A 20,824-nucleotide genomic window follows, 5' to 3' on the forward strand; every position below is an offset into this window, starting at 1 on the left:
AGTACAGAAACTTTTTTTTGCTACTAGAGTAAATTAGGCAAATTCTGTTCGGCTTCTTAATTCTCCATGATATCATTACATTGAAATACAGGGGCGTTGCTATGATCCTAAAAGAACTGGGGCACTTTTGGGCATTACAGAAGGAAAATGGCCACACACCAGAATGTGGGTGTGGTCATGGAGAGAGCCAAATTTACATGAACCTAACTGCTCTTCTTGGCAGGTCTCAGTAGGCCTGCCAAGCAAAATTTTGAGCCCCCTCTCAATTAATACAAAAAAAAATGCAGCATATCGCATAAATAGGCAGTGTCACTTAAACATAACTAAGCAGAGTTAGCAGTTCCTCAAAACATGCCCTGACCTTCCAGTGTACCCCCTCCCATGCTACCATTAAAAAGTATTACAATGCACAAAAACGCATTAAAACGGCTTAAAACGCATTTCAAACATGCTTAAAAAATGCATGCATTTTTAAAAACATAGCAGTGGGCTCAGGCCCTAAGTGTAACGAGGTTTCATGAATAAACCCTGTTGCCACTTCTTGTTGGGTTCATGCGTTTTCTTTCCAAAGTACATGGCCAGGTAAAGTTGCTTACGACTACTCAGTACTAGTTTAGAGTACATATATACCAGGTGCCTGGTAGTTCCAACAATTAGAGTATCAGCTTCCATCATCCCTAACAGTAACTGCACCTGACAACAAGCTTCCCTACCAACGACTAATATTAACCCACCAACAACCTATGCCTAATAATAGCCCCTACATTTACTCCCAACCCCACTTACCTGATAGCCAAACTCTGGAACCAATATCCACCATAGAGTGGAGTTTGGTACCTTGGCAGCAACGTTGAGTCCTGTGTTGTGCATAGAAGATAGCGCTGTATGAAAAGAAATCTGTTCCCAGAACCGACATTCTGAAATCAATACATACACCCCACACACACACACATACACACAACCCCCCCACACACACACACGCACACGCACACACACACCCCCCCCCCCCCCCCCCACACACACCCATCCCACACACGCCCCCCCCCCACACACACACACACCCATCCCACACACGCACACACCACACACACACACACACACACACCCCCACACACACACACACCGCACACACACACCGCACGCGCACACCCCCCCCCCCCCACACACACACACACACCGCACACACACACCGCACGCACACACACACCGCACGCACACACCACACACACCGCACACACACACACACACACCCCACACACACACACACACACACACACACACACACACACACACACACACACACACACACACACACACACACACACACACACCCATCCCACACACACCACACACACACACACACACACACACACACACCACACACACACACACACACACCCCCCACACACACACACACACACCGCACACACCCCCCCCCCCCACACACACACACACCGCACGCACACACCACACACACCGCACACACACACACCCCCACACACACACCCCACACACACACCCCACACACACACACACACCCCCCACACACACACCCCACACACACACACACACACACACACACACACACACACACACACCCCACACACACCCCCCCACACACACACACCCATCCCACACACGCACACACCACACACACCACACACACACACACACACACACACACACCCCACACACACACACCTTTGTATTTTAAAGTGACAGTAAAGCGGAGAAAAAAAGCTTATGAGTATGTAGCTGCAGAAATGTTGCAGCTGCATAGCAATCCCTGCATTCTCAGATCCACAGGTTCTAATAATCTAGTCATACCCAGAGTCCACTTGGAAACTTTTGGTCCCAGAGCCTTCTGTCATGCTGCCCCTATGTTTTGGAACGCCTTACCTCAGCAGATCAGGGCAGCTCCATCCCTGTATGTGTATAAATCCAGACTGAAAACTCACCTGTTCAGTTTGGCATTTGCAGAAATATAACTTTTGTTGTGTGAATACTTCATCCTACTACCAACTACTGAATCTGAGAGAGCCTAAGCGCTTTGAGTCCTATGGGAGAAAAGCGCTATAGAAATGTTATTGTATTGTATTATAGTATGGATAATTAATAGAACATTTGTAGCAAAGAAAAGTCTAATTTTTATTTTCAGTTATATAGCTTTTTTTTTTTTTTTTAATAACATTGCATCATTCTCTAATATTTGCAGTTTACAAACTCCACTTTTCATATTAAAGGATGAGCCGGAGCAAAGAAAATGACTCTTTGAACTCCCCTGCAGTAAAACCTTATCTGAAGTTGTCTTTCACCATTACTTTTATGTATAAGTGCTTCAGAAAACAGCGCTGTCTTGGAGAGCTCAGAGAAGCTCTTTTGCATAGATGGCAACTGAAGTTTCTTAATTCTATCTGTACTGGAAACAATAATTGACTTGTTTTTTTTTTTTGCTACTAATGTTCTTTTTTGCTACTAATGTTCTTTTTCTTATCTGTACTACACATACAGTTAATTATCTCATAAGTTTATTTTCACTTCGGATTCCCTATAAGGTGGCCACTAACTATCCAGTTTTACCTTTCTTGATCGGTATTGATTGGATACGGTTGATGGTGCCAAACAACAACACGTTTCAGATTGATTCTGCCTGAAATGATCTGATTGGTTATCATTTTTATTCCATTTATGGGCGTGATCAATGCTTTCCGATCATTTCCTTTTGAATGCAAATATGGGATCGGAAGGTTGATTGGAAGGTAAAATTGTATCATTAGTGAGCACTAAGCATTGTCAACTGTATTCTGCACTGATCAGCCAAAGCATTCCAGTCACCTGCCTGATACTGTGCGGGCGCACATCTTCCAGTTAGTCTATAGCTGTATCTACAGCAGGTGAGCTTTACTACCCCAAATTGAACACATGAAAAAAACAACTAGAGTAGGAATTCAGAACAATCTGCTTAAATCAAGTCTGAAGTGAAAAACAAACAAACAAACTGATGATCACCTGTGTAATGCTAGGAATACACGGGTCGATCCGGCGGCCGATTAGCCGCCGGATCGACCCCAGCCGCATCCCCGCTCATCCATGCGTGCGGATCGATTACTGCTCGGGGATCGAGCGGGCGGGGGTCGAGCGGCATGATCGGGCCAGCTGAATATTATCAGCTGGCCGGATCAGCTGGTCGATGCACGGTACAGAAACGTAGCGTGTATCCCCAGCATAAGGGAAGAAATTGTCTGGGGAAGCCTATTAGTGGTCATTGCAAAGTGTTTTATTTATGTTTGCCTCTTCTCTCCTGCAGGGCCCACTGGAGGTTGCTCAGGTGTTCTTGTCAGAAATTCCAAACGACCCAAAACTTTTCCGGCATCACAACAAGCTCAGACTTTGCTTCAAAGATTTTACAAAAAGGTCAGTGTTTATATGCAAAAGATGTCTGTCATGGCTATCTCTGTGTTTTCTTAACAATACAAAAGCTATTATTTACTGATGTGGTGCTGCAGAATTCTCTCTTTTGCAGAGGATCCTGTAACCCTGTGGTGTTACAGGATCCTTTGCTCTATCACGTCCATCCCCATTTGGGTGCTTGTCCACCACATTATGAGTGTTTATATGCATGCATTTGCTTCACTGCATAAGAAAAAAACAATGCATGCCCATGGAAGACAGCTGAAACTGATTTGCGAGAAATCACAGACAGGGATGTTGCCTTTATGGAAGAATCTTTACATTCTGGAGTACAGAGGGTATCGTAGGGCTGTGGGAGGCTCTACTATAATGGGGCAACGGGGAACGACTGAAATGCACAGAGGCATTCTAAAGAGCGGCTGCCCTGTGACCCTTCAACTTTTACCTCTGTCACTGCTTCAGAACATGATATTTAACCTCGAAAACCAGAATAAGAATATTCGATTCCAGGAAAGTCCTATTCAGCATTATTGCTTCAGGCACAGTCACCTCAGGTTGACTTTAAGGCTATTCCCAAGGCTGTTTATAACCATTCTCTTTTCTGTAATAGGTGTGAAGATGCCCTGAGGAAAAATAAGAGCCTGATAGGCCCGGACCAGAAAGAATATCAAAAGGAACTGGAACGCAATTACCATCGGTTGAAGGAGGCGCTACAGCCTCTCATCAACAGGAAGATCCCTCAGCTATACAAGAACGTAGTCCCAGCCACATGTCACAGGTATACATGCCTTACTGAATGTTTACTGCAAATAGGGCTGTTTTTAAGCATAGACAAACCAGGCATATGCCTAGGGTGACGGCTACGCAGGCACAGTATGACGCCACTCGTATATGGAGAGGAGCGTGGTCGGGATCATAAAGGGGTTCCAGGCAGCAGGGGTGGTCTCCAGGAAGATGTGGAAAGCCGCTGGAGCATGATGAACAATGGACTCCTTCATTGTTCACCTAGTGACTTCCCCCCCACCACCCAATGCGGGCGAATGGCCTATCTAGCTTGTGTACGAGACTTTAGAGTAACCTTCACAAATGAGCATTTATACGAATTTGAGTCCCTATGATTATCAATGTAAAGTTTTGTTTTACTCCTACAGATAGGGATGTTTTATCGCTGAAACATGGATTGTTATATTCATAGAACGGTCACCATTCAAAACTGAAAAGTCCGCTATACACGAAAAAATAAACTGACTGTTGGGGTGACTGGAGATAATTTGTCAGAGGCACTGAGCCCAGGCAGTCCAATAGATAGCCTTCTACATATTAAACATTCGTTCTGCAGATCACAGAACTGCTGCTTATCTACGTTTGTGCCCTGGTCAATTTACTTAAAGGAATCAGCCAAATACTGCTGCCACCTTATATACTTACCCAGGGCTTCCTCCAGCCCTTTGCAGCCAACATGTCCCTTGCAGCATCCCCGCTCTCATCCGGGGTCCCCGCCGTTGCAGAGGTCGTCCTTACTGCGGCGCTGTCAATCAAGTCCACGCTGTCCGCAGTGTACTGCGCAGGTGTAGAACTACTGTGCCTGCGGAGTACACTGCAGACAACGTGGACATGATTGACAGTGGCGCTTGCGCAGTAGGGGAGGCCGGCCTCTGCAGCGGCAGGGACCCTGGGCTGGCAGCTGCGAGCGGAGGGCATGTCGGCTGCAAGGGGCTGGAGGAAGCCCACGGGTAAGTATATAAGGGGGCAGCAGTATTTGGCTGAGGATTCCTTTAAAGGGATGTGCAAGTGGATTTTTGTTCCTTTTAACCCTTTAGCAGCCAATTTATTTAGAGGCTTGCAAGTGCTCCAAGCCAATTCATCTCAGCACTTTTTTATTTTGTCACATTTTCTTGCTTCTAATCAGTACTGCTGTATGTATTTATGGCCACTTGTCACTAGGGGTCAGTGTGAGATAATAGAGGATTTGTGCTTTCAGTTTCTATATCCTCTGCTCTGCAGAGAGAGATCAAAGCATTCCACAGAATTTACAGCACAAGTTCTACCAACTGTAGTCAAAAGCAGTGCACTTCTCTCAAACAAGATAACTATTGAATTTGCTAATGGGTTAAACATATTGTGTGTCAATACAAAAAAATTCCCTTTTTTGTCTACACCAGGGGGGTGTTGTACTCAAATACTAAGTGGGCCGAAATTGAACTCTTGGATCAAGCCGCGGGCCGACCTCAATGTCTATTGGCCACCTCTATTATAATGTTCCCTAGTGTCTACTGCCCCCCTCTAACCCCTATACAGTTTTCTGATGTTTAGTGGACCTCCCTCCCCTACAGTTTCCTGGTGTTTAGTGCCCCCCTTGAAAAAGTTCCCTGGTGTCTAGTGCCCCCCCCCCCCTATAAAGTTCCCTGGTGTCTAGTGCCCCCCCCCTATACAGTTCCCTGGTGTCTAGTGCTATCCTCCTCCCCTAATGGCTTCCCTGGTGAGCTAGTTTACCCTCCAATATAGCTTCTGTGGTGGCCTAGAGTGGGCCAAACATAATGCAAAGTGGGGAAACCACCTGAGGGAAAAATCTGATGATTCCAAGGGCCAGATTTGGCCCACGGGCCGGAGTTTAACATGTATGGTCTACACAGTCACTTGAAATCTGCTCTCTCTGGTACCCAGACTTTTTATACTGATTGCTCTAAACTTTTTTCCTCACTTTATTGTATCCTGCAGGGATTCATTCAGCCGGATGAGTTTAAGAAAAATTGACCTGTGAGGCGATGGGAGTTTTGTTGCCAGTAAAACATGGGACCCTGATCCAGTTGTCTGCTGCCCTCTTCTGGACAGAGCTGGTGCCACAGTCCCAGGCTTTGCTGAATTGTGACCGGAAAGATGTTTTGGGATTTCCTCCACTGACTGTTGTTACCACACGGTCCATTGCAGCAATGCCGCTTTACTTTGTTACATTTCATTTTTTTCCCTGTGGTACTAGAAAGCATTTTTATCTGTATTTATGCAATATGCAACATTAATTTGTATTTACTTTATATTAATTTATATTCTAAACACTTAAAAGGTCATTTTTAATAATTTTAAAGGTACTATTTTTTGTTGTGTTCTCACCAAATAATCAAGTGACGCACAATTATGTTGTCCAAGTCACCAACTGAACCACAATGATTGTGAACTATCTTTCTCTGTGGTACGTATTTAATTGGAAGATTCTAAACCCTATATGAAGCTCTCGGATACTGCTGGTGAACTACATGTCCCACCACTAGAGAGCTCAAGGAAAAGAACAAGGGTGCCAAGCGAGTAACTGATCTACGACAATAATGAGGTTGGTTGCCGAGTTACTTCGTTTTGCATGTCAGTATTGCTGTTGCCATGACTTTGCGAAACAAGCACAGAAATCTATAGACAACCGTGGAAATGGGTACAAAGGACATTAGCACATCGCAAATAATTTTGACCACATCAGAAGATTGGACCACGTTTGCTATTGGAAATAATCGCAAAGGATTTTGATTCTTTCAAAGTGAACAAATACATGAATGGTCGTGGAACCATAAAGCTTATAAAGCATCGTCTGTGTTGGATGGAGATTGATCTACAGCCATTATGCCTGACCAATGGAAAGACTGTTGATAATTGGATACTTTGGAAAAGGAACCCCCCATGTCCTCATAGGACAGTTAGCGGTTTTCTTTTTTTAGTTTCTTGAAACTTATCACTGCTTCCTTTCAGCATAACTAAGCTTACTGGGGTCCAAAAACAGTAGCAAAGCACAAAGATTCCATTTTCCTGGTGGTAAAACTGAACCATTCAGTGTATTTTAATGAGCATAACTTCATCAGTGTCTGTAACCTCAGATAACCAATCAGGTTGCCTGCTCATGTCCAAGCCTTCTGCTGGGACCTGCTTGCTGTAGGCATCAGTCTGTTAGTAACTGAGGCTCATCAAGTACTTGATTTAGTTTAAGGGGTCTGAACTGTCTTATATACATTTCAGTGGCCAAATCGGACTTCTCAGCCCCCTTCATCAGCTTCCACTATGAACCTCTTATCAGGTTTACAGCTAGTTTTAGAAAATGTTTTGTGCCATTAGCCTAGTAGAACTTTAGATAGAAATAGTGACTTATTTCTCAATAAACAATCTGTTTCTATTTTCTTATTCGGTATACGGACTTGGTGTCTGAATACTACCCCTAGCTAGCATGAAAACTATGCAGAGATTTAGTTATGGAATTCGCCATTGTCTGCTCTCCATTGCACTGCATGGACATTATTATTTTTTAATGTGTTTCCAACATTGACCTCCAGGTACGCTATTTATATAATCACTTTACCATAGTATTGATTTTTACCCACAATACATTCATTTTCAGCAATATGTGCTTAAAGATCTGGAAAAGTATTTAGATGTCAGAATAATCATTGAAATTTCACACTTGCTGACGGGTTAATAAATTATTATTTATTGGTCTTCTGGCTCTTGTGTTTCAAAATCCACTCACTGTATATTTTGTATTGCATTATTTAGATCCATTAAATAATGAATTATTTTTACCCACAAACTGTTCTTTTTTTTTTTTTTTTTCCCCTTTTGGAGATCTGATTCAAAGTGAAAAGCTTAAAGCAAACCTGGAGATGAGATAAACGGTTATATTTATAATTACAATCTACCTTTAAATCTTTGACTGTTTTAAAGCGAACCTCCAGACTAAAAATCTACTCAGCAGCACTGAAAAGGCTTGGTGTTACTTTAATGCTGGATACACACCATGCGTTTCCACGTCGAATGTGTCCGATGATACGCGTCGATTCGATTATTTCCGAGCATTTCCGAACGAATTTCGATGATTTTTAGGTCGATTGCCATGTAAAGTATGGCAAATCGACCTAACAATCCATCGAAGCTTGAATCGGACATGTCGGAAATAATCGAATCGATGCGTATCGACGGACGCATCGAACGCGGAAACGCATGGTGTGTATCCAGCATAACAGTTTCACAGCCTCAGAACTTTGTTTTTCTTACCCAGGCCTGATTTTTAGCTGCACAGAAGAAAACTGCCCGGGCATTTTTCCCCGATGCTGTGCAAAGCATGATGGGATTTCTGATGATGTTGCTCTCGTTCTGCTGTTTTGCTGCATTTTTTTTTTTTTGTATTCTGAATTTGAGATTTGAAGCCTAGCGTGCACAGCTGGGAGGGGTGATCAGGACACAGGACAGTTGGAACTGTGTCTCATGCTCCCTGTCACCTCCTTTCAACCCAAAAAATGGCTGTCCCCATGAAAAAGATGGCTGCCCCCATAAAATCAAACATTTGCCTTTTCTTTTAAAACAGGGTGGATAAGAGATTATATTACCTATCTATTTTAATTAACATAACTAATGTAAACTATATGGCAGTATATTTGTTTAGGCTAAAGTTCCCCTTTAAGTACACTGCAGGCTTTTTTTAATGTTGTTCAGCTTCCCACACAGGCAAATCTTGAACTTGTTATCAAAAAAACATTAACCCTTTGGCAGCCAAGTTATTTAGAGATTTGCAAGTGCTCCAGGCACGTTTACAGTATATACTCACATATAAGCCAAGGTACCCACTTTTCTCCCAGAAACCAGGAAAAGGTGATTGACTCGTGTATAAGGCCCCCTCCACAGTAACCAGATGTGCTCCCAGTACAAATCAGTCCCCCTCTCCATAGCCAGATGTGCCCCAAGGATGATACAGCTATGTCTCAAGACGCCACTAGATGGCATCATAGATCGACAATAGACAGCAATTGCCAGGAAGAATTCTCGATCATTGCACCACTGAGACGTAGCTTGCACTCTCCACTCTACAAGCCAGGGGACACAGGTAGTCTTGAGCAGAGCACTCTGCACACCATAAATAAATGTATAAATTAACCTGGGCGCTCTACAATGAAAAATAGCCAAAAAATGGGTCCCTTACGACCTTTATTTTGGGACTTTTGTTTAAGTGAATGTTAAAGTCCATATGTCAACTCTCTCCAGACTCTCATAGGGTGCAAGCAGTCTTCCTGTGACACAATGATCAGTAAAACGCTCACCAGATATTAAGCTGCCTTTTCAGGATCAGCTCATAGCGCTCCTGGCCCAGCCAGTAATTTAACGAATCTCCCAGATGTATCTTGGATCTTCCTGTATCCTCAAATCGTGGGGGCATAGGGTAGAGAAAAACCGCAATAGTGTGATATTGTTGGCTAGTAATATGGCTAAAATAAGCACCAGTGCTCCCAAAAGTTACGAGACACTGCGTGCCCCTCCACCATATACTCAATCAAGCCTCTCACCAGACTTCATGGCTGACCCAGCACAGACCAGCAGTAGCGTTTCGTAGATACTTTCAATGATCCTCCTTCAGCAGCAGTGTCCCTAAGACTCAAACAGGGACCAGTATAGTGTAAAACCGTTTTCTATTAAAAAGAAGTGCACTCACAAATTTCCAGCAATAATGCGCATATAAAAACTCCTAGAGCTCGTTCAGCGTCCCTTGCTCCTTAGGCTCTGCCCAACTAGTTTCGTCTCATGACTCATCAGGGGCTGAAGGGGTTCCTTCAATAAATGTAAAATATTTTATATTTGTCATGATGCAGCTGAATAAAGGCTGCTATTTATTATTCTAATTTAGAAAATAGATTTTATTTCTGAAATCTTGTATTTTTAATTTGAGTCCACTTTAAGGTACTTTTTGATCACTTCCCCATGTATTGGTCTAAGCCTTTTTCCACTCCCTTAGGATCGCATACATTTGAAATCGGCGCCGGTAGACTTAGGCGCAGGACACAGCTGGTATATGGCTGCTTCTGCACAAGTCCGGGCCGTGTTAATTACTATTAACAACAATAACAATAATATTTATATAGCGCTTTTCTCCCTGGGGACTCAATTCCCCCTTCAGGCCGCCATGGATGGTGGGGAATGATATTCGGCTTCCAGCGATTGCTGGAGGCCGAATTATTGTGTTTTAACCTCTTGTCGACCGCGTCACGCCAGTAGGTGTGGCCGCGGCGGCAGCCCCAGGACCGCCTAACGCCAATTGGCGTAAAGTCCTGGGGCTCTGTTTTGCAGGAGATCGCGCGCAGGCTGCGCGCGCATCTCCTGCTTGGGGGGCGGAGCTCCGCCCCGCCTTCAGTCTCCGAGCGGCTATTGCCGCTCGGGAGACTGTTAGACGGCGTGATCGCCGTCTATTTACTCTGTGCAGCGCTGCGATCAGCAGCAGCGCTGCACTGGGGACAGCCGTGTGACACGGCTGTCCCCATGGGGGACAAGAGAGCGATCGGCTCTCATAGGCAGAAGCCTATGACAGCTGATCGCCGTAATTGCCTGGCTGTGGGGAGGGAGGGAGCGAGGGAGGGAAGGGACTTAAAGGAAGAGGGTTTTTTAAAAAAAATACGGCAACACAAATATTTATTAAACAAAAAATAAACATGGGGGGAGCGATCAGACCCCACCAACAGAGAGCTCTGTTGGTGGGGAGAAAAGGGGGGGAATCACTCGTGTGCTATGTTGTGCGGCCCTGCAGCTTGGCCTTAAAGCTGCAGTGGCCTTTTAAACTAAAAATTGCCTGGTCACTAGGGGGGTTTAGCCCTGCAGTCCTCAAGAGGTTAAAAGCGACTTCGGCTCTGTCTTCTGACGGAGCTGATGTTACTCACTGAGCAACACTATAGATGTAATTCCTATTACAGTCTATGGTGGTGCCGGCAGCGTCCAAATCTTCCTGCGCTGAAAAGCACTGCTCTGTTTGGATCAACTGGGACATGAGGTGTTTTCACCAAAACTATGTAACTATATGCAAGTCTGTCTCCTGCATCAATAATCAGGAGAGGAATTTGACTAAGTCCTTGTGCCTACACGTTAAGATGGGACTTGCGTTCATGGGAAGAAGGAATTGTGAAGACCTCTTATCTGGTAAAAAGATAATTAGCAGAAGAGGTCTCAAATAGAGGTATGGAATTCTTCTTGGCATAGGTTCGCCATCAGCTAACTTCCATCCCATAATGCCCAGCATGACCTCTGACCTGAGGTCAGCTAGCCAATATGGAAGGAGTTTCAAAGATGACCACAATAGAAAGTGTGCTTGTCAGGACTTGCATGTTTGTGGACACCACTAGGCCAGCATTATGGGACAGAAGTTTGCAGCTGGAAAACCTATGCTGTGACGAGTTCCATCCCTAGCATAAAACATGAATAGATTTGCTTGCAGCAGCTATCTCAATATAATGTGATTTAAATGTAAAGGTATTGCTTTAATATAATTTACGCTGCAACATGACTGCTTTCAACAATATGCCTTGTTTAGTTTACTGCTTTAGATGGAACTCAAGGTGAAAGACATATGGAGGCTATACTATTTATTTCTATTTAAACAATAGCAGTTTCCAGCGGTCTTGATGATCTTTGTGGTCAGTAGAGTCTGAATCACACACCTGAAGCAAGCATGCAGCTAATCTTGCCAGATTTTAGTCTGAAACATCTGATCTGCATGCTTGTTCAGAGTCTGTAGAGATGCAGGTAAGGTCACTGCATCTTATATTCCAAATGCAGGGAGTTCTTGCCACAATGTCAAAGACTCCCCTATACTGTGCCCATGCAGAGGGGGACATAGAAGAAAACAAGGAAACATGAGGTACAAAGGGGCATAATCCACAATATGCCCCCTCACCATGGATGCACCAGGTTTAATATATATATATATATATATATATAATATAATGTTCTACCTGTTTTTTGTCCTCTGAACCTAGGTGCATCTTATGGTTCAAAAAATACAGTAAATCTATTTCTGCATTTACTTGCATACACCTGACATCTCATCAGCCAGGGGTGGTTTATTTGCAGATAACTCGCAGCTAGTGTCTGTACAGAGTAGTCATGGTGACCCAGAACACGACTGAGGCTCAGAGAACAAAAAGCCCTATTACAATAGAGAAGAAAAAAAGCTCAGTATAAACTTTCCATCTTAAAACAAGGTACAGTAGAATCTCAATATAGTAAACTCAGTCCCAGCAACTGTGTGTTTAAATACCCGTCGCAATGATGTCATTTCCATTGGGGAAGTTTGAAGAAGCAGTTTCAAACCTCCCGACTTAAGAATTAACTCAAGTTATGAACAAATCTACAGTCCCTATGTCGTCCTTTAACCGGGGAGTGCCTGTATACAATGTAAGACCAATTCTGATATAGTAAACTACTTTTCTTGGTCCAAAAACCTACTACGCAGAAAGTGTACATGCTAGGGTGTGCTAAACAGGTGGGTACATGCACTGGTCAAAGAACAAGAATTAGTAAACAAACACACTACCAGTATATGCCGTTCAACCACCTGATATTTATTGAGAATCAAAGATTATTTTTTACCTTGATTGATAATAATGAGTCTGTAAAAAAGTTTTTTTGTAGCACACCATATTAATGCACAATTTATCATTAAACGGGGTGTTACCCCACAATGTCTCAAACAGAAAGTCTCAGGGGACTGCACACAGACCAGAATATAGCCAGTTGACCATATCACTCCCCCAACATGGGGAGAGGCGGACACGGACACCTACAATGCCAAAAGATTAAAGCATCTAATATGCTAATTGCCCGTCAAACGTGTCCGCATCACCCCATGCGCCAATATCACAGTGGTCAACAGCAATAAAAATGTGCCCCCCCAAAGCCCCCCTATGCCCCCCCCGCAATCACAACACCATGCCCTGCATGCAGACATCCACATCAAGATACCAACTAACATGGGTCGTCACCCATGAAAAAAAGACACTTAAGAACACAGTCCATGAGAGGCATATATGAAAAATATATCCCACGGCAAGTCCTGCTTTCAAAATTCAATGGCATAAGGTAAAGTTCCACTTTAGGAAGGTCGTCATGGAAAGATCACTATATTTCTTCAAGAGTCTTTTCAGACCATTTGAGCTGGTGCACCTAGCCAGTTTGCTGTAATATAATAGTTATAGGCCTATGCGGACAAAACAGTTCAGTATTTCAGCCAAGCCATATATCGTGACAACGAAGTTTCCATGCATGTAATACTTCACCATAATTGGATATACACATGAACTTTGCGGATATAGATGCCGTATGCACTGTTTCACATAGTTACCACCTCCTCCATTGATGCGATATGCAGCGTCCGCATGGACGGTTTTTAGCCTGCCCGATTGACCGCAGTGTCCACGATGTATATCTGCGGGAGTATCAAACTCAGGGCCTCAGACTTGTATTACCCCAACCAGGCGGGAGTTCAGTCCTTGAAAGTATACGCCATAGTTCCGGGCACCGTGCTCCGATCCGGCGGGAGGGCAGAGGGGGGCAGAGAGGCACATCTCAGCGCGTGACGCAGGCCTACGTCGACGCGTTTCGCCCCGCCCAGGGACTTCCTCAGGACGTACTGCGCAACTGGGGGGGCACATTTTTATTGCTGTTGACCACTGTGATATTGGCGCATGGGGTGATGCGGACACGTTTGACGGGCAATTAGCATATTAGATGCTTTAATCTTTTGGCATTGTAGGTGTCCGTGTCCGCCTCTCCCCATGTTGGGGGAGTGATATGGTCAACTGGCTATATTCTGGTCTGTGTGCAGTCCCCTGAGACTTTCTGTTTGAGACATTGTGGGGTAACACCCCGTTTAATGATAAATTGTGCATTAATATGGTGTGCTACAAAAAAACTTTTTTACAGACTCATTATTATCAATCAAGGTAAAAAATAATCTTTGATTCTCAATAAATATCAGGTGGTTGAACGGCATATACTGGTAGTGTGTTTGTTTACTAATACTTTTCTTGGTCCCTTGGAGTTTGCTAATACAGTATAATCCCTTTATAGTAATAACTTTAGTGAGAGCTCACCTCATCTGCAGAGGATTGTACAGCTGTTCTTTGTAAAGCCAAAAAAATTGCAAATCGTAAAGGAACAGGATGTAGAGGGCTCAAACACACTAGCAGCGATTTGAAAATTTTACCATTCACTTGAATGGGAATCACAGCAGTTTTTTTATGCTTCACTGTTAATGCGTACATTATGTCACACGCCAATAACACCACACTGTGTACGTTGCATTGCAGTGCCACACATTACAATGTGGCCTTTACACCACTGTCTGAATACAGCATAATACAAATTATATGCAATTCGGAATTAGGTCAACTTTCTGCTGATTTGGTTTGGCTCAATTCCTAAGTTGCATGCAAGCTAGCATTAGTCACATCTCAGACTTTACCAAAAGATTCTCAATAGTAGATCTGCAATTCTAGCAGAAAAACCAGACACACAAATGTAAATGTGCCTATTAACCGTACAGTCACAGTGTATATTCTGATATAGAAAGCTCAAGTTAACCAATATTTAACCCCCAAGCTAGATTTTAGTTACTGAAGTCTATCCAGTTAGGCCTGGTCCACACTAGGTCCGGAAACGTATCTGTGGCTCAGTTTTTAAAACCTGATCAAAACCGGAGCCGTAGATAGCAATGCTAAAAATAGCAGCTGTCTTCACCCAAACGAAAAACTGATCCGAATGCGTTTGCAGGGAAACGTTTTTAAAACCTCAATGGAAGGTTCATATCTGCTGCATTTTCACTCAATGGATCTGGATCCTGATACACGGAGGGGTAATGTCAGGCAATGGGAATCCAGATCCCCCTCTACACAGGCAAATTGTGGACACAAACTGATCCATTTCTGTGTCACAGCCTGTGGGGACAAAGGGGGCCACCATGCTGGAGGGGTATAGCAGGCAGGATGGGAGTGGCAGTGATTGGCAGGATGCCCCTCCACTCCCCCGGGTCCCCATCCCCAGTATCCCTCCAGCTACATAAGCTTACCTACTCCTATTTTCCCTGTTCGGTTCATAATCCGGTTCTTTTTAATGAATCAATATGAACTGATTCATTGAAAAGAGCCAAACTTTCCATCATGAGTGTCACTTCCTGCAATGCAGCCCTCCAAAGTATAACATGATGCTAGTGATGGGAAGTTAGTCTCTTTTCAATGAATCGATTCAATAAAAAGAACCATCATGAACCAAACGGGGGAAATAGGAGTAGGTAAGCTCCCATTATACATTGCAACAAGTTTTGCAGCATGTAGCGGGGATGGGGAGCCAGGTGAGGGAGGGAACCCCCTCCTCCCCGACCGCTGTTACCCCCAACCTGCTTGTTATGCGCCTCCAGCATGGCAGTTGCCTCTCCCCCATGGCTGGGCATACGTTTCCACAGACTGGAAACGTATGCTACAAAAAAAAAAAAGCATTTTTAAGAAAACCAGGAGGGGGGGAAAAAAAGTTTAGAAAAACAGATCCGATCTGCAGTGGACCCAGTCTTAATGGCTGCACTTCAGTACATTTTTCTCTTACTTACCATTTTTTTCCCCCCCAGAGATTACAATCTTTTATCCTGAAATTGCAGCAATCTTGAAAATGTGTGCGGTACCTCAGATTCTGTCCAAAACTTCCAATCAATCAAAAATTGGATCAGAATATTAAAACAAACTTTAAAAATTGTATGGAGTGTTGCCACCTTTAGAAACGATTAGCGAGGTGCTGTTGCAAAGTTATGCAAATTAGCTTGCAGTTTGAAATTGCAGCAGTTAGGCAATCACACACCATACAATTATTGATAACATTGGTCTGAGGTTTCCAACATGTCCAATGGGCACAGGGGGGGAGATTCAGTTTTCTCAATCAAAAACAAACTTGATTTTTGAGGATAACCAATTGTATTTATAAAATTGGATCTTTAAATTGTATGGTTTGTGGTCACCTTAAGGCTAGGTTTACACTTACAGCAGGAAAAATAATTCATCTGATCAGTTGTTTCATGTTTGTTTTACACCAAATGTTGCACTGTAGTATAATGTAACCAAAAACATTTATGGTGGCGATTGAAAGCACAAAATAAACTGACCATTGTGAGCAATTCTAGCATCCTGCATCAGGTTCTACATTGTAACAGCAGCTGCATCAGAACTGCTGACATCTGAAATGTTTATAGATCTTTCAGTTGCTTTTGTGTATATTGGGTTGCACCAAAAACAAAACTCAGTGGGAAACATGGAAAATACCCTCACCTGCATACCAATCATTCATTGCACTAAGGGCTGGTTTACATGGACGTTTGGCAGCGTTTACCAGAAAGCGTTTAGGCCTCGTTGGCTAAACACTCCCATTCAAGTGAATGGAGGCGTTTAGCATCGCATGCTTACGCAAGCGTGGCATTCCAATCCCAATTTAACGCATCGCTTCGGCCGACCCTAGAAGCCACATGTGACGTCCAGGGCTGGCTGGCTGGCTAGCCGCCGTGGCTTCATGACCCCTTGCAGGGATGAGAAACGCAGATCACAACGAGAAGCCGACAATCGCTGTACCACCCGCCCCGAACGAGACGGCACGGCTTCCCAGCCACCTGTCGTCCTTGTGAACCAGCCCTAAAAAGCTGACAGCAAATGATTCTATATAACAGCCCCAACAACTAGCTGCCCCCTAGTGAGCCAGAACCATTGCAATTCATGAGTAATCAGCAAGCTATCAAGAGCAGATGATGTGCTGACTGTCAGCAAGCCTTTGGGGTATGCAAATTATCTCAAAGTGTGTGTGTGTATATATATATATATATATATATATATATATATATATATATATATATCTCTGAATAAAAGCATTGTTTTTCTTGTGGAATTTATAAGAGGTGGTCCAACATTCAGTAGCACCTGCTCAGAATTGCAATTGAGGCATCAGGCAGCACATTTCAGTAATACAGTTGTACTGCAGCTTAGCCCAGCACAGCAGGCAGTCCAGAAGCTATGCACATTTTAGTGTCATAAGATCCTACAGAAGAAGATATGAAAGGAATGTTTGCCTTCAGTGTGGTAGCACCTTAAAGAAAACCTGTAATGAGGAAAAAAACCTCCCATGGGGGGGGGGGGGGGCGTTACTCACCTGGGGTGGGGAAAACCTCTGGATCCTATTGAGGCTTTCCCCATCCTCCTTGGTCCCACGGCGGCAGCGATAAAGCTCCCCAAACAGCAGGAATGTATACATTTACACCTTCCCGACGCCAGCGCAGTATCTGCTCTCCAGTCAGAGATAAGCGGAAATAGCCAGTTGCTGTCAGGCCGCTCTACTGCACATGTGCAAGTCTCTTGCACCTGCGCAGTAGAGCAGACCCAACAGAGATCAGCTATTTTTACCTACAGTGTCTCCATGCTGAGAGCCGCAACAGCACCCCCACTGGAGCCAGGGAAGGTAACTATATCAGCCCTTGTCAGGGGAGGACTTCAGGAGAGCCAGCACTGGGCTGTCTGCAGGGGAGGGGGAAGACTCATTGGGAGTTGGGATCTTGAGGCTTCTCCCTTCCAAGGTGAGTATACCCTAGGGGAACTTTTTTTTTGTTGCAGGTTCACAACTGTAACAAGATGGATATGGAGCCTGCCATATTCATTTCCTTTTAAACAATACCCGTTGCCTGGTTATCCTGCTGATCCTCTGCCTTTAATACTTTTAGCCCTATACCCTGAACAAGCATGCTACAGATCAGACCAGATGCTTGTTACTGGTGTGATTCAGAGCCTCCTGCAGACAAATAGATCAGCAGGGCTGCCAGGCAACTGGTATTGTTTAATAGGAAATAAATGTCAGCCTCCATATCGCTCTGGTTACAGTTCTCTCAGGAAGATAGTGTCATATTGCAACAGGATGTGGATAGGATGGCTATATGGGCACATACATGGCAGATGAAATTCAATGTTGACAAATGTAATGTCATGCATTTTGGACGTACTAATGGTCTAGCACCATACAAAATAAATGGGATACAGTTGGGGACATCAAACTTGGAGAAGGACTTAGGAATACTCATTGACAACAAGTTAAATAATCGTACCCAATGCCAAGCCGCTGCAGCTAAAGCTAACAAAATTTTGGGATGCATTAAAAGGGAAATAAAAACTCAAGATGCTAGCATAATATTGCCCCTGTTTAACTCTCTAGTAAGGCCACATCTGGCATATGGAATTCAGTTCTGGGCACCACATTACAAAAAAGATATTGCAGTTTTAGAGCAGGTGCAGATGAGCAACAAAATTGATACGTGGGATGGAAGGTCTCTCTTATCAAGAAAGGTTAGATAAACCGGATTTATTTAGTCTAGAGAAAAGACGCCTTAGAGGGGATCTAATTACATGTATAAATACATCAGAGGGCAATATAATAGCTTGGCGGATGAGCTTTTTGTCCCTAGGCCTTCTCAAAGGACTAGAGGACATGATCTGCACATGGAGGAAAAACATTTTAGCCATTTATTTAGGAAAGGGTTCTTTACAGTAAGAGTGATTAAGATGTGAAATGCATTGCCACAGAAAGTCGTTATGGCAAACGCTATACCTGCATTTAAAGGGGGCTTAGATGCTTTCCTTGCGTTGAAAGACATCCATGGCTACAATTACTAGGTAATGATGTTGATCCAGGGATTTTATTTGCTTGCCATCTGGAGTCGGGAAGGAATTTTTCCCTTTAGGGGCTAATTGGCCCATGCCTTGAAAGGGTTTTTTTCACCTTCCTCTGGATCAACAGGGATATGGGAGGGAGCAGGCTGGTGTTGTACTTTATACTGGTTGAACTCGATGGACGTATGTCTTTTTTCAACCAAAATATGTAACTATGTACAGTTGACTTTTAAGAAGGGATTCACAGCATGTGCTATTTTGATTGGCTAATTTTACCACTTCCATGTAGTATGAGAGCTTACCAATGTGATCTGGTATAGGGATGGTCAATGAGATGCATAGAATTGAGTTGATGCAGCAGTTTGCAAATGTATGCAGCTTGAAAATGAACCAAATCTTGCCGAGGTAAAATTTGAATGGTCTACTTTCAAGATGCATATATTTGCATAATCCTGCATTAAAAAAAAAAAAAGCCTAAAGCAGGCACAAAAAATTAATACAAGGTTCGATTTGTGGTGCTGAGCAGATCAAGTAGCCGCAAAAACCGCCACTCTTGTGGTCCGCAATGGCTCACTTTCGTGACCCCTGGGTCACAACACTGCACAGAGAGACTGTCTCATAGCATGCAGGAAGGCAGGGGGGAGCAGCAGGAGGCACAGCCAGGGAGAAAGCTGTCCAATGGCAGCTCTGGAGACTCTGTAGGAGCGCCCCTGGTGGGCGTTTTGAACAGAGAATCCCTCTCCCTTTGGGGGGAGTCCCAAGTTTTAAAGGACATCTGAAGCAAGAGTGATATGGACATTTTATCAGGGCTGATAACAAGGAGGCTGAGCAGTGAATGATTGAAAGAGCAGGGTAGGCGGTTTCTCTAATGTTCCCACTGATAAATATGGTAAAATACATGAGGGTGCTTCTTCTCTGGTTCACTTTAAAATGACAGCCTCCATATTACTCACTACAGTTGTCCTTTAAGACTTTTGTGGGGGGAAAAAAAAAATAAAGCACAGTAAAGATATGAGAACAAGATACAACACCAGGGCACATATATCAAGCTGACAGGGGGAAAAAAGAAAAAAAAAAATCTCCATCCAAAAGCTTCAGATACCGTATATACTCGCAAGCAAGCGGAATTTTTGACCCCCAAGAGTGGGCCAAAAGTTGGGGGGCGGCTTCCTTGCGAGTCTCATTGGTGGAAGGCCGCCCGCATCCACCGCTGCTATTAGCTTACTGTGCGGCTTCCTCTATTCCCCTCTCCGTCTCCCAGGCATGTAAATAGTTCACAGCAGCTGCTGTGTGATGACAGGAAGCTGGAGGCAGAGCGGTTTCCGTAGTAACGGCAATACACATCACGTTTGTGTTTGGTTGTGTGAGGTGGGGGGCACTATACTAGCTATACTTGGGCACTTTACTAGCTGTACTGGGCACTACCTACCCATACTGGCCACTATACTAACTATACTGGGACACACGGGGGGGTGAATCACACAGCCAGCATTTCCTACCCCCGGCTTATATGAGGGTCAATCATTTTTTTTCCCCCTGGTTTTCCAGGAAAAAGTTGGGGGGGGGGGTTGGCTTATATGCGGTTCAGCTTGCTTGCGAGTATATACGGTACGTCAAACACAATTTTCAGATTCCCAGTACTTGTGGCTATAGTAAAGCCCAAACGCAAATTGCAGATTCCTGGGGCTATAGCAGGCATGGACAAACTTGGCCCTCCAGCTGTTAAGGAACTACAAGTCCCACAATGCATTGCAGAAGTCTGACAGACAGTCATGACTCAGACAAATGCATTGTGGGGCTTGTAGTTCCGTAACAGCTGGAGGGCTGAGCTTGCCCATGCCTGGGCTATAGCAAAGCCTTATAAGTCTTACAAGTCTGGAAGCTTTTTACTGAGTTCCGATTAGTAGAGACCGTGTGATTGGCAATCACAGCCAGACTGGTTCAAT

The 20,824-nt window shown here is 44.0% G+C and overlaps 1 protein-coding gene across 16 annotated transcripts in view; it reads left to right on the plus strand.

The window, feature by feature from the left end:
• The window catches only part of DOCK7 (dedicator of cytokinesis 7), a 279,505-nt gene extending 271,533 nt beyond the window's left edge, over positions 1-7,972 (plus strand). For all 16 annotated transcript variants that reach the window (XM_068239352.1, XM_068239337.1, XM_068239340.1 and 13 more), the window contains 3 exons: positions 3,308-3,414; positions 4,022-4,189; positions 6,130-7,972. In XM_068239352.1, the coding sequence (XP_068095453.1) occupies positions 3,308-3,414; positions 4,022-4,189; positions 6,130-6,172 (318 nt within the window). In that variant the 3' untranslated portion in view covers positions 6,173-7,972. The remainder of the gene's footprint in view (positions 1-3,307; positions 3,415-4,021; positions 4,190-6,129) is intronic.
• Positions 7,973-20,824: the final 12,852 nt, after the last annotated feature.

This window comes from Hyperolius riggenbachi, chromosome 6 (genome assembly GCF_040937935.1).
Source record: "Hyperolius riggenbachi isolate aHypRig1 chromosome 6, aHypRig1.pri, whole genome shotgun sequence".
NCBI lineage: Eukaryota > Metazoa > Chordata > Amphibia > Anura > Hyperoliidae > Hyperolius > Hyperolius riggenbachi.